Raw genomic sequence first — 13,933 nt, 5'->3', positions numbered from 1 at the left:
AATAGGGAATCAAATTTCTTCAAATTGGTGAAATTTGGGAGCATCTTCAAAACATTTTACTGTTTTTTTTTTTTCCATATGCTTTGTGCATGACTTCATTTATATGTGCATGATAACTGATCTAGACATAAGGTAAACTTGATTATATGAGGTAGCTGCCTCATGATTATACAGACCTTGGCAGCCAAAACAGACATAAACCATTCTGGAGGTTGTGAATCCCATTCTTAACAGATTGTGAGACATTATGATGTAACCAGCATTTTATTTTCAATAATGATACATCAAACATAGTATTTTCATCGACATTTAAGACCAACATTAGGTGCAAAATCAACTACATCCAGAATTCAAGAACAAAAAATTGTCAATACGTTTCTTTTTTAACCTTACCGAGATCTTGATAGGAAGGACTGTAAAATGTTTAATGACAGATTCATCTTTACATTCATACCTATTCCCTGTATCACTGCACACAGGCGCATGCACACACAGATGCATGACTAACACAAAAGGAAAAAAAAAGAAAGGGAGAAGGGACAATTAAACAGGAAAATCAATCAGTCACCAGATCTGGTGTTCCAACTCTACACACAAATGAAGGCACACAGTTAAAATTTTCACCTAGAGACAAACCATTACTGAAGAGGGGACTGTTACTGTACTCTCTCTCTCTCTCTCTCTCTCTCTCTCTCTCTCTCTCTCTCTCTGTGACACACACACACACACACACACAGTCACGGAAGCACACACCACACTGAATCCGGTAAGAAGAAAATGTGTCACATTGGAGGTGGAGGACCAGGCTCGAAGAGAGGTGGACAGCAGCTTGTAAACAACCCACAGCAGCAGAGAAACCACAAGCTGCAAATTACAGAACCAAAAGTCTTAAAAAGAGACAAAATTGTTTGAATGCGAGTTGGATTAGTTTCTGTAGACCAGACAAGAAGGTGTAAGAAGAAAGATAGACCTTACCATGAACCCATGAGAGTAACATCTGGTGGTGGAGGTGGAGGACCTGGTGGGAGAAGTGGTGCTTCAGGACCTGGAGGTGGAGGTGGATCCATCACTGAATTGGAGAAAAAAAGTTTGAAGGAACCTGGAACTACGTACTTTTGGCCAATTCTCTTTTCTTCTTGAACTTTGGATCTTAGTATATGCAGATAAATGTTGATCTTAAATTCTTAATGGTTAAGAAAATGGTATGTGGGGTTTGTTGCATCTTCCTTTCTTCTGTTCTTACTTCATCTACCATTCAATGCCTTGACCCAATGGGTTGGCCAGGGTGTCCTCTCTTAATCAATCGTGATCCAAGTCAATTCTGTACTGCTATATCTTTATTTTACACTGCTGAAACAGAAAAACAATGCTTCGAGAGGAGTTAGAATAGAAAGATCACCAAAACAAAAGATCTCTCTCTCTCTCTCTCTCTCTCTCTCACACACACACACTCTTTTGGTGGAGTTAGTTAACTGTCAAGTCGTTATTATTTGGAAGCTAATGAACTCTGATTTTGGCTTTACCAACTTACTCCAAAAGTTAAATTATTAAAGCTGATAACTAATCAAAACACAGCTTAAAGCTAATTAATATGATATTAAATTTTTGTTCTTCTTCCCGAGTCTAAAATCTAAAGGTTCCTGTCGATTCTGACCAGACTAATTTTCTGCGTCGTCCACTTCCACCAGTCCTCCACCTTAAGATCATACTCTGTTCATTTACTTCTACCCTCCTCAGGCACCCAAGAGCTTCCTATTTCTGTAAATTTTCTTATTCTTCGACAACAAAAACAAAATACCAAGTAGGAAGACAATTCCCAATTTCCCAATTGATTACTTTCCAATTCAAATTTTGCCACTTATTTGGCCCATAATATATTCTCAGTTTGGAGGAATAGAAAACTGATTCAACAGAACTGAACCCAAAATAGATGCAGTTCCCCTTCTTTGCCTCCTATGATTAAGTCTTCACAACTAGTTTGATCTTTGACCCCACCCTTCTAGCCTTAACAATATATGGAGTAAGCGTTGGGGTTTTCTCTGGTTGGCAAAAGTGCATCCACTACTTCATCACAGTTTGAGAGGCTAATGGTACAGAACTTGTCCAGACCAAAATCTAACCTTGTGAGCAGCAATTATTGTCTTACCCTGCACAAACACACAAACCAGTAGAAAAAGGTATCCAAGTTGGGAACATGAACCACACAGGATGTAGAGGTAGGACGGGCAAGAAACTCCTCCAGTTGGTGCATGTAAATGCATACACTACACTTCTTCACTTCATGTAGGCTTAACCGCTGTGTAAGCATACCCAAATCTGATCAGAACTCTCACTTAGAATACAAGCAAACCCAGATCTGTTCAGACCTCAATTAAAATGCAGGCCCAGATGGCCATCTTACATTAGAGAGAAACAGATGAATACAATCCCCACGTCCACACAGCAAAATTAAATCACTCATTTTAAGATTTTCTTAATGATCTTCCTATAAAAGCTCTATTGATGCGAGGTTCGATGACAACAGACTCACCAAAAAACAAAAGATGAGAAGACTGCCATAAAGCACAAACAGAGTAAAAAAAAGGATGCTATTGAAGCTACTACTTTCTTTTACTTTTCTTTTTTTTCAATTTCCTCTGTACATCAGTAATGGAGTATAAACAAATAAAGAGAAAAATACACCTCTTCGACCATTCATCAGATTGTGAGAAATGAGGAATCTCAAATCGGATTCACTTACCTGTTTCCTTTCAAGCTCAAGTCACAGCAAGTGCCATCATAAACCTGCAAGAAATCGCACTAGGATATTTTTTTCTTTTTTGGGCTTACTCCTCAAGAAGGGTTAGATTCATTCATGGTGATTGCATGCTTGCTAAACAAAATGATTCAAATCGGGGCTCAGTTAAGTCCACTGTTTCATCTTCTGGGGCACGCCAACTTCTAGCTTTTGAAGTTAAGAGGATCAATCTCTCTATACACTCAGCCGACGTTGCTGTGTCCAGTTCTTTCCTACCGTCCTCAACACATAGTGTACGGTCTAAACTCAACGGTAATGAACAGCGAGCAGACCATCTATCAGATGCGATTCTTCTGAGGCTCCCTGCATCAACATGACCAGCATCCTGTTCCTTAGACTTCTCCATGTCTACTGAACTTTTTGTGCTTTGATTGGATGAGCTCTGCATGATTACAAACGAATATTTAGTTGAATGGTCTTGCGAACAAGAGAACAAGTCCAGTATGTTGATGAGTTCGGAGTATTAGGATGCAGTAACTGACCGAAAAGGGAAAAAAAATTCACCCTAGTAAATGACCGTGGTTGACATGACCAACACCACCACAATTGAGTTCTTAGTTTTTCCATTATATCAACATCAGATGTTTTGATGCATGCATACGCAGAACAAATTCTTGTATCTAGGAATAATTTAGGCTGAAACCAGATCATTGGAACTAGGTTTCACTCAGTCTCGCAGAGCACCAATAAATCCACCCAGACACACAATACCAAACATAATGGATACATCAACCTGTTTTCAGGTTGGCTAGCTAGATTATTTACTAGGTGATCTCATTGATTTCAGCTACATTGAGGGCTCTGCTGCCCATTTAGATGGAGAAAGTTTGGATTGGCCACGAGTTGAGTTTCAAAATTCAAATCAATTTATCACCAACCATGTATGACTCTTACGTTTGAAGTTTCAGCCAAGACTCTTATGTTCAAAGTTACAGCCATCAAAATTTTGAAGTTAAAATCACCCAAAAAAAGGAATATTTGTTTGTCACATGTTGTAGTGCTATCAAGATGACATTTATCCCACATGCAGGGTGGCATCACCTAGTAAACTCTTTTGCACTTTCTTGAGTACTCTGCCACATGGAAGATTATTGTTCCTAGATTCCTCCATTAAGCCATCTTGAAAATACATATAATATATATTTAATTCTATTCATCCTGAAGAACCCTAGGTACACACAACACATTCACAGCTGTGGACCACTCAATTCTGGGCCAGATACCAAATAAGGCATAGGCACCAAAAGACCTCTACTCTGATATAGATCTCAAACTTCGACCATTGAGTTATAAAGCTTAACAGTTAGTATGAAGTGCATAAATTAGGCAGCAAAACCAAAGAGCTTATATCAGCTCAATAGCAGCTTGTTAGGCTAGGAGCTATGGACGGCTATGCCACATGCAAAGAGCTAATAGGACAATAACAGATAAAGAGGACCACAAAAGATGAACAAAGGAAGGGTCCGCATATAATAACAAACCTCATGCCCATAACATATATTTGAACAATGATCTTATAACCTGAGGGAAACAACAACAGTAGCATGAATGTCAAAAGCCCTCTAATGAACATGAATTGTGAAAACTCGCATTTACCTGAAAAAGGTTTACAGCGAAATTTCGTCTCCTAGATGTCTCAGGTGCAATAGTGGAAAGGATTTGAGCAACCTCACTCATAGTTGGTCGAGAATCAGGATCCAAAAGCAAGCATTCCTTCGCCAAGTAAGCCATTATCTGCATCTCTTCTTTGGGAAAGTTCCCTCTCAAAAGTGGGTCAGGCAATTCCGATACCACCCGTTTGCTATCCTGTAGACGAGGGGTAGCCTACAGCACCATGGGAAACAGAGGAAGCTGAATAAGAGGATTTAAAACATTTTTCATTTCATGGAAACCAAATCGACACAAAAGATACCATGCTTCTTTTTTTCTTTTTTTTATATGTCCCATACGATGCACATATCCAGGACAGACAAATACAAATTTCTTTAGTCCAGACCATCCAAAAGATAGAACATCTCTTAGCTTGGTGATGGTCTTTGCTGTAAGATTGGTTTGCATACTTTGGAAAGTCAATAAGGATAATAATTTCTCAGGATTGCTTCATATAGATGAATAGGATCAAATGAATGGGATAGTCAAGTTGGAATGAGGATCAGAAATGACAGGGACGCTTTCCAATTGAATGCACAGAGAACCAAATGTGGAGCTTCACCATGAGTAAATATCTGACCCAGGTTCGAAAAACCTATATCGACTTGGAGAGTGATGACAATTGGCACCTCCGGAGAGGTTTTTTTTTTTTTTTTTGGATTCAACAAAGGAAACATAGGGAAACTACAAATTACATAGCATATCCGTCATGCAAATATAGTGTTTTTTACTTAGCGCCTCTTTCGCAAGTATTTTGAGTACCCCCATATAGCTATTAGTATTTGTCAAACAAAATTTGGGGTAATGATGGTGTTTTTCTAGTTCTATGCATGCTAAAATTAAAGTTTTTGGCCACATATTAAGCAGCCTATCTTCCTTTTTGTCTAGCAGCCATCCAAGTTCCTTGGTGTCGCTCCAAACATAGTCTATCTCCATGCACACTTTCCTGGCTTTTGTCATTCATTCTATAAGCCCTATCGCCTCCGACTCACCATCCTCTCCTGCCATGCAAAAATTAGCTTCCATACCATACACATCGCTCTTAAAATATTTTTCTCAACCCTAACCCAACCTTCCATAAATATGGCGGACCTCAACGCAGCAGTAAGGTTGCTCCATTGCGACCTAGTGGTTGCGGGTTCAAAACGGGAAACAACCTCTCCACGAAGCAGGGTAAGGCTGCGTACATTATGACCCTCCCCACCCTTCCATGTGAAACATCAATGGGTTCATCAATTGTACAAGGTAACCAGAACAAGTACCAACACCATGGGGGGGGGGGGGAGGGCGGGAGAGATGGACAACAGTTTAACGGCCCCATCACCATCCATGAATTTAAGAACATTCCAAAATGATGAACAAGAGCAAGAACAAAAATGATGGGAAAGAAGAAGAAGAAGAGTTCAAAGTTTTACCCATATGACAAGGCTTTCATGTCCTTTATTGGATCCTTTATGAATGGGCTGCCGACCACTGATCAACTCAAGAAGAACCACTCCAAAGCTGAAGACGTCAGACTTAAGAGAGGCCTTTCCAACAATTGCATACTCCGGTGCAAAATATCCAAAAGTGCCTTGCATTCTTGCAGGAGAACTCGAACAGCTGGGAAGGTCATCATTCCTCAAGCATTTTGCCATTCCAAGATCAGTTATCTGCAAGTGAACCACAATGAAAGTTGAAACACTCATTATACATGCCATCTAATGTCAACAACTTGAACTTGAGTACGAAATTGACCCTAAATCTCCAAGTTAGCTCAGTATTTTAGGGATTCCCTAAATGACACCTCTATAGGTGTATTTAGAATATGCAACCTTTTTATTCATATATGAACCCAAATTCACATTTTGCTCTTCTTTATGTTTCCTCTTTTCTGCTATATGGTTCATATATGAATAAACACATCTTAGGTTCTTACTTTAGCTTTAAACTTCTCGTCCAAAAGAATATTGGTGGATTTGACATCTCTATGCAAAACTCTAGGAGCAGCAGCTTCATGAAGATATTCCAAACCCCTTGCAGCCCCAAAAGCAATACTAACACGAGTCCCCCAGTCCAAGGGTTCCTTATCTTGAACTCCATCCAACCAATCTCTTAGGTTACCATTAGACATGTACTCAAAGACCAGTAGCCTCTCAGCATGTCTTCCTTGAGATTCCGAGCAGTATCCAAGCAAAGGGACCACATGACAATGGTGAAGTCTTGATATCAATTCGATCTACCAAAAAGAAAAACAGGTTATAATAGAGTACTGCAGTTTTTTCAACTACTCCTTTAAAAAATTACCTACAAGAAAGACCTCTCTAACTAGTAAAGGAACGAGATATCATCATAGGTATTACTTCAGTGAAAAACACGGAATCTGCATCAGCCCCCCCTTGAGTTTTTAGCCGCTTAACAGCAACAGTGGTGCCATCTTTTAGCTGACCACAATAGACATGGCTGCTCCCCCCAAGACCTATCAGATTGACATCAGAGAACTTATTGGTTGTCAGCTCCAATTCTGAGTACGTAAACTGAATAACTTTTCCAGGTATTGTTTTTCTTTTGCTTCTAAACATGAAAGAAGCCTTCTGTATGAAGCCTGCAGGGAGAAGCAATTGACATACTAGGGGGTTAAGTACCAAAGCAAGCCCTAAAATAGCACACTATATTTTCTAAAATTCAGGATCAGTATTTCAAAATATTTTTCAGAAGAAATACACCCTAGGATTGTCAGAAAATTTATCCAAACAAAACCTTGTGCATATATTCAGTACTAGTTTTCCCAACAGAACATGAATCAAACAGAAAACGACTCTTGAGTTTACCTGTGAATGGACTCAAAGGGGGATTCACGTTAACTTTGAATTCAGGCACGGAATTAGACCCATGACTAATTAGGTTGGTAGCGCTATTGCAGCTTGTGTAATTATCTGATGAAAATACTGGAGGCTGAAGACGACACTTTCCCCTCCTATGCACATAGCACGCCAATGATGCAAGAAATGTAACAGTTGTGAGCACAACACACATTAGGAGGATGTACACAACGACTTTGCTGGAAATGTGCTTCCTTGATGGTTTTGGTTCAACAAAACCTGCATGAGAAGCATTTAGAATGCATCCAATAAAGTCCAGAGCCTGTAAATCAAAACTGATCCTTAACTTTGTAACTTAACATTTTTCTACACAACATTGTTTCCATCAGTTGTAATACCCACTCCATGAAAGCAAGCATACTGAAATATGACATAATTTTATAAGCATTCAAAATTTATATTTGAAAAGATATTCAACTTTGTCAATGACTCCTGAACTGATACATAGCTACAGGCCAACACCCTCCTATTATGAAGCTACAATTGAAGAACCAGTTACAGAAACCAGACCAATATGGGGCTGATAAATCACAGGATCAAAATATAATGCAATTAAAGACTGTAAAGTTTGCAACACTGCAGAAATACAACAAATGGCTACTAGGAAAGTTCAAAAGCAACATTCCCTAGGAAAATAAAAAACTTTACCAGATGTGCAGTTGCAGGCTGTAAAACAACTGGAATCATGGAGACCAGCTGTTTTCGGCAATCCTTCAGCAGCGCAAAGACATGTCCATCTATCTCCACCAGCTTCTTCTGCAATAAGAAGCTAATGCATTCAGAATGATCAAAAGGCATATTGGACGGTACTTTCACACGTATCTTCAAAACAGAAAGAATGCAACAACATTCTTAATCTCTATTAACATAATTTACAATATTTTTGAGCCAGATGATCCAAGAACAGTGGGATTCCTGCATCAATATGTTACACATTGGAATTGGAGGGTTCCATTAAAAGATCCTTTCAAAAGACATGAACATCTTGGTGTCACAAAGGAGAAATGGATGCTAACAGTTACCCACAAATAGAAGCTATTACTTGAAAGTATCATTGTCATATGTCCATCTAACAGGTACAAAGTATAAAGCTTCAAGCTTCCAACTGCTTAAGAGATAAAAATCAGCACTATACCAGGACTGCAATCACATGATGCAGAGCAGTTAGGTCCAATAGCATAGCTTTGATTTCCTTGTTGAGAAGAAGCGCATGAACAGGTCCATTTGTTGATGCTTGACTCATCAGAACGTTCATCTGTAAGAAGTAAAAAACCCGTCAGCTACAATCAGCAGGAAATTAGCACGGTACTTGACAGGTAGGTGAATGAAATTTTAATTCTAAATTCTTGTTGATACAAGAGCAGTTTATTTTCTACACCTAGTTAGTTATGGAAGCCAGTCTGAGGCAGAACATAGAACGTAGACCAATAACATAAACACAAGAGCGCAAATGATTACTCCAGAGATCTTTCATGCAAGAAGTCACCCTGATGGATGAGCATAACCGTTCAACATAATAATTTTTTGCCTAGACAGCTGCTACATTTTCTAACCGCAGCAGAGTCTGACAGATTGCACCCATGGAATTATATAATTGAACGCAGTTTTTCCCTATGAGATTCAAAGCTGAGACTTGCTAATGGAGGGTCTCACCACTTTTTTTTGCTGGAAATCTATCTGAACTTTCAGGTACTATAGTAAATTAGTGTCCTTGACTACACAATGAATGGACAGAACAATGTGGCAAATGTTATATACTAACCACAAGAAATGTACTGAAGCCACAGCAGGGTAATGATCCAAGCAAGGGCTACTTCCAACCGAAGCTTCATTCGTACAGCTTAAAAAGCTAAATCAAGAGGAAGAAAACCTGTTAAAGCATATTCCATAAGTATTTGCAGAAAAGACCATGCTTAATTTAACCTTATTTCAAAACTCTATGTTTTCCCTAGAAATCAAATAAAATATGACTACGGCTACTCTATGATATTTAACTCAGATTCATTTCAATTTTTCACAGAATTGTAAAAAAAAATATAATAAATATATAAATACAAGAAATAATGAAGATCATCGTTGTTGGGAAAAAAAACCTTGACTATTCCTGCATTTATTCTGCCTCCTCAAAAGTAACTTATTTAGCTCACAATGAGAAATGCCTAGCCATCCTGATCATCGCTAAGAAAAATGAAGTGCCAACCATGCACCAGAAACGTGCTTTCCAAAAAATTTAGCTTACAAAGCAGTTGTTGCTTCAGGCAATTTATGGTAATCAAATCAAGGCATGTCGCTAAGACCACTGTAAGATTTTCATAATTTATCAGAAGAGACCATCTGAACCTTCATGACCAGTAAGACTCCTCTCCAAGTTTCACCAATATAAAACCTCAAACCTGCACCAGATGACAGCATAATTACGATTCCGAAACAAAGAATTGAAAGAAATATCAAAGAAAAAAAAAAAAGGGGCAGGGGGAGGGGTTCAAAGGAAATCAGGCAACCCTGAAAGATATACTGAAGATCAAGTTCAGATTTACAGATTATTTTGTTCCAACCTGTCGTTTAGATTTGAAAGAGGAATTTTGAGGCAAAAGCATACCTATCAGCCACCCATCTATAGTTGTGAAATACTGAAGCTAATATAAGCACTACCTAATGGCTCTAAATACTTATAAACCGAATGATAAGCTGATATGTGGAAATCAATTTCCTAATTCCTACGACAAACATTGATTATAGTACTTCATCGTGCGGATTTAGCCTGAAATTCCCAGAGAGATACATACAGAAACATGAAGCAAACTCAAAACATTATCACATTCTGTGTGCACATTTCGTAGGAACCGCTAGGTAAATAATTTGGGGGAGAATTGCGCCGTTTGACCCACATTCCCAACTTCCACCTAAACATTTGTTCCCATAGAGATTATGTGATACTAAGACCGAGTAGATGCAGAAGATGACTGAAACGAACAAAAAACATGAGCTTACCCAGAAAACTGCAGACTGAAGTGACAGTAGGTCGATGGTGAACACTGAGAAATACTCGAAAGACTAAACCTAATCCCATCGCATCTTTGGAAATTTCTATTCTATCGATTCACAGTAACAAGAAGGATGACAAAAGAGCATCACCAAAAACAACAATTCGGGGAGCTATCAGTGACCATCAATGGGGAATGGTAAGTAAATAATGAAAACATAGACAATGCGGAACAGTCAGGTGACAGCAAACATGTCCATTACTCCATTGAGATATGATGGGTTTTCAATATATTCAAACAGGATATAGTTCGAAAAAGGAAAACGCTTCCATTACCCACCTCTCAGAGAGCAACCCATTCGCAACCGTAAAGGGACCCCTCAACCACCAAATCAGAATATCTGATATAAAACAGGGCAGATTAAAAATTAAAACCGGATCGATGTCCCCTTCGCAGCAGTAGCATCCTTATCTGAGTGTCTAAAATCCAATATGAAGGGAGAAGAACAAATCTGGGATGTGGAAAGTGGAAAGTGGAAAGTGGGAAGGAATATTTTTCAAAATTTCAAAGATGGGTATACCAACGGTAAAGAAATAAGAACTTAGCTTCAAAGACATTATATTAGTTAACGTGTGAAAGAGGAATTTCTACGTATGCCAGTCACCAACCCCACCCAGCTCGGCGCCGGCAAATGGGACTCTAAGGACAACCGGACAAATATTAAATGGGGTTTTAAATTCTAATCTCCTGAGTCTCTCCTCTGACTCAGGAGTCTGGAGTGATCTGGACAATGGGGAATCAGTCATCAGTGGAAGGGAAAGGTGAGCTCCATACAGTTGATATGGGTCCCACTATCATCCAATCGCATGTGAAGATTCTGACTTCACGGTTGTGATTTCGGAACCTCCATTAAAAGCATTAAATCTCGCGAGAAAATGCACTTCATTGGCTTAAGTTTGGGAGGCGAGAAGATACGAAAATATCAGCATAACGTCAAATTAACGCGACAAAATTGGCTGGCTCACCGTTAGTCCATAACCCTTCCTTCCCCGTGGATCTCCATGAAGATTGAAGCGGGAAAAGAAGGTCTCTACGATTCCTTTCCCCTGCACCAAAGAAGAAAAAGTTTTTAAGGCCAGTCTGTCAAGTCACTAGGATCATCACCTAGGGAAACGGGCAGGCTAGAATTTTAGGGCTTTGGGAATGGAAGCGCGGGTTAACTTTTTCTTACCACTTCTTGAGGAATGAGGAAAGTGGGAAATCGCGAAAACGGAAATGGAATGCTTAGGAGTTAGTAATTAGGACTAAGGACGAAAGGATCAAGAACATTTCATAGGATATTCTAAGCAAGTACCGATCGGGAGGTCTTGGAACTCAGAAAAGAATAAGCAGATGATCTGAAAATCGAAATTGCAGGGAGACAGTAGTAGAGAGGAAGTAATAGAAGAAATAGCTAGTGAGCTTTGAATCGGTGCATAAAAAATAGAAATAATAATACTAATACTAGTACCTGATATGGCAAAAGTTCAGTCTCCGAAGGATCTCCGGGAACAGCGGATCCAACTTCAAAATGCACACAACCTACCTACATTGAGCGAAATGAAAGGTCTGCAAGCATGAAGAACACACTAAAAGTAACCAAGAGAGTAAAAGTGGCTCTGAATTGGTTCTCTGTGAGAGAGATCACAGAGCGACTGGTATGTGGGATCCCCTGGTTTGTTCACTCACTGGATTTCATCTTCATTGATGAAGCAAATCAGATCAACTCAAGTGCTTGAGAGAGAGAGAGAGAGGGATTTGAAAAGCTCCTCGAGATGCGAATTTTCAGTGGGGCTCTGGGTGCCACAGGTCATGAGAGGAGAGTAGGATAATAAGATAGCAGGTAGATGGCCCTGATTCAGCCTGAAGGCCTCCACGTAGACGTATGATTCCGTTGTTTTCTTCCAACGAGGCTCCCTGTGCTACGTGGCTTCCTTCTTTTTTTTTTGGTAGAATACGTGGCCTTCTTCTTTGCGCACTTTCATATGTACACTCGAGCCCTTATGGTTGTAATACGGACCAGAATCCTCTATCGTACGATAGGACGTGTAGCGTTCAGCGTACATCCAATGATTTGAAATGTCTTGATTACATTCGAGCACCTTGGATTGCGTGTCTAAATGTTTCTGATAGTTGGATGTGCACTATATGCTCTATCGCACTACAAAGGAGCCCAATCTGTTATAATACTCCTTATCTGACTCTCTCGTCTGATCCATTGGTGTAATTACTAAAATAACATTATTCTTGGCATTTTTATCCTTCGATTTAGATATGAGAGTATACGAATGGAAAGCATTGGTGTAGACCACGCTCTTAATAGAGTGATCTATCAACATGACATTTTTTTTTCTTCTTCTAGATTGAAATCAGCTTGTTAAAAATAGAAATAAAGTTCATCAAGTGTCAAAATAAAGTATGAAAAATTTAGAAATAAAGAGAGAATGTATTAACATATATTAGAAAAGGTAATGCCAATAAATGAGACGATGCATCATTAAATTTGATTGAAACATTTGGTATGTAATCAGTAGATTCTTTTCTAAATGTGACATTTAGAGAATTATTTCTATTTCTCTAATGGAAAAGATTTATGCTTTCTCTTTTGTCAACTTTCTCCAAAGCATAATCAATGATTTTATACTCAAAAGTTGCATAAAGCATCTAAAAATATTAATCAACTAACAATAAAGAAAACTCAATGATTCATTCTTTTAATAAAATCATTATTAAAAAGCTAAGGTATTAGAGACACTCGTCCCTCTCCTCTTTTTTTAATAGGACTAGTTCCTTTTCTTTGAACTCATCTAATCCATATCATGCAACTCCTTATGCTGCAAATGCTCATACCACACCCAACAATTGTCCCTTCAAGGCTTCAACTAATCTCCTAGTGGAGAACAGATCTCCTTATGTATGCACGCTGCTTAGATAATTAAGGGATGGCATTAATCCTACGAATTAACATTAAAAGTGTAAACAGTGCATGGAGAGAGTCTAAATTAACTATGTATATGTGAAAAAGTGAGGCTCCACATATGATTTCATGACGACATGAGTCATTTTGCTTCTACAATGTCCCCTCTATATTGCTCTTAAGAGTGTTTAAAGAGACGTTTGTGATAGAAACATGACACATGTTATCACAAAATTGTACATATAGAATTGTTATACAGGAGTTGATCCAAACTCGAAAGAAAGACATTTATAAAAGCTAGATGTCATCACCTAACAGCTCATGCATAATTAACCATGGCAAGGTGATCAAACTCCTCGAGACGACTCTTAAATTGTTTTTTTTTTTTAGATGTTCTTTGCCGTTGAACATTTAGCTTTGTGCAAGTGCAACATTGGCAATCATATAAACTATTTTATAGATTTTTATTTTGCATTTAAAAAAAAAAAACACTCACTCTTCTCATACCTACTCTAATTTGATTAACAATAACTTCTTATCCACTTTATCCTCTATTAATGATCGACTCAAATTCAAATTAAATAACAAAAATTATAAATCTAACATGTCTCAATACCATCTCCAGTACGGGGCCTATCAAAGACTTTTGATTCCTTATGGGATGTCAGAATTCTTAATTATAGAA

At 38.5% G+C, this 13,933-nt stretch overlaps 1 protein-coding gene across 7 annotated transcripts; it reads right to left on the bottom strand.

Annotated features, from left to right (window-relative positions):
- Positions 1-349: 349 nt before the first annotated feature.
- Positions 350-12,139, bottom strand: LOC122087054 (receptor-like serine/threonine-protein kinase NCRK). 7 transcript variants are annotated; one of them, XM_042656028.1, is made up of 13 exons: positions 11,803-12,139; positions 11,318-11,398; positions 9,402-9,701; positions 9,071-9,178; positions 8,444-8,563; positions 7,957-8,064; positions 7,258-7,527; positions 6,790-7,031; positions 6,366-6,665; positions 5,863-6,099; positions 4,394-4,621; positions 976-3,179; positions 350-864 (listed from the first exon to the last, which is right to left on the bottom strand). In XM_042656028.1, the coding sequence occupies exons 4-12, from the start codon at positions 9,138-9,140 to the stop codon at positions 2,853-2,855; spliced, it is 1,902 nt and encodes a 633-aa protein (XP_042511962.1). In that variant the 5' UTR covers positions 9,141-9,178; positions 9,402-9,701; positions 11,318-11,398; positions 11,803-12,139; the 3' UTR covers positions 350-864; positions 976-2,852. The 7 variants fall into 7 exon arrangements, with proteins under 7 accessions (XP_042511962.1, XP_042511963.1, XP_042511967.1 ...); XM_042656029.1 differs by having other exon boundaries at positions 9,071-9,157; XM_042656033.1 differs by having other exon boundaries at positions 9,548-9,701.
- Positions 12,140-13,933: the final 1,794 nt, after the last annotated feature.

Source organism: Macadamia integrifolia, chromosome 8, assembly GCF_013358625.1.
Source record: "Macadamia integrifolia cultivar HAES 741 chromosome 8, SCU_Mint_v3, whole genome shotgun sequence".
In the NCBI taxonomy this organism is placed as follows: Eukaryota; Viridiplantae; Streptophyta; class Magnoliopsida; order Proteales; family Proteaceae; genus Macadamia; species Macadamia integrifolia.
Note: the sequence above shows the minus strand (reverse complement) of the source record. Positions and strands in the feature narration are given on the sequence as shown.

Coding starts and splice junctions, on each gene's coding strand:
- LOC122087054 (XM_042656028.1), bottom strand. CDS start 9,140: ATGAAGCTTCGGTTGGAAGTAGCCCTTGCTTGGATCATTACCCTGCTG. Junction 7,528..7,956: donor AGCCTGCAACTGCACATCTG/GTAAAGTTTTTT, acceptor CTTCTCATGCAG/GTTTTGTTGAACCAAAACCA. Junction 6,100..6,365: donor ACGAGAAGTTTAAAGCTAAA/GTAAGAACCTAA, acceptor GTTCACTTGCAG/ATAACTGATCTTGGAATGGC.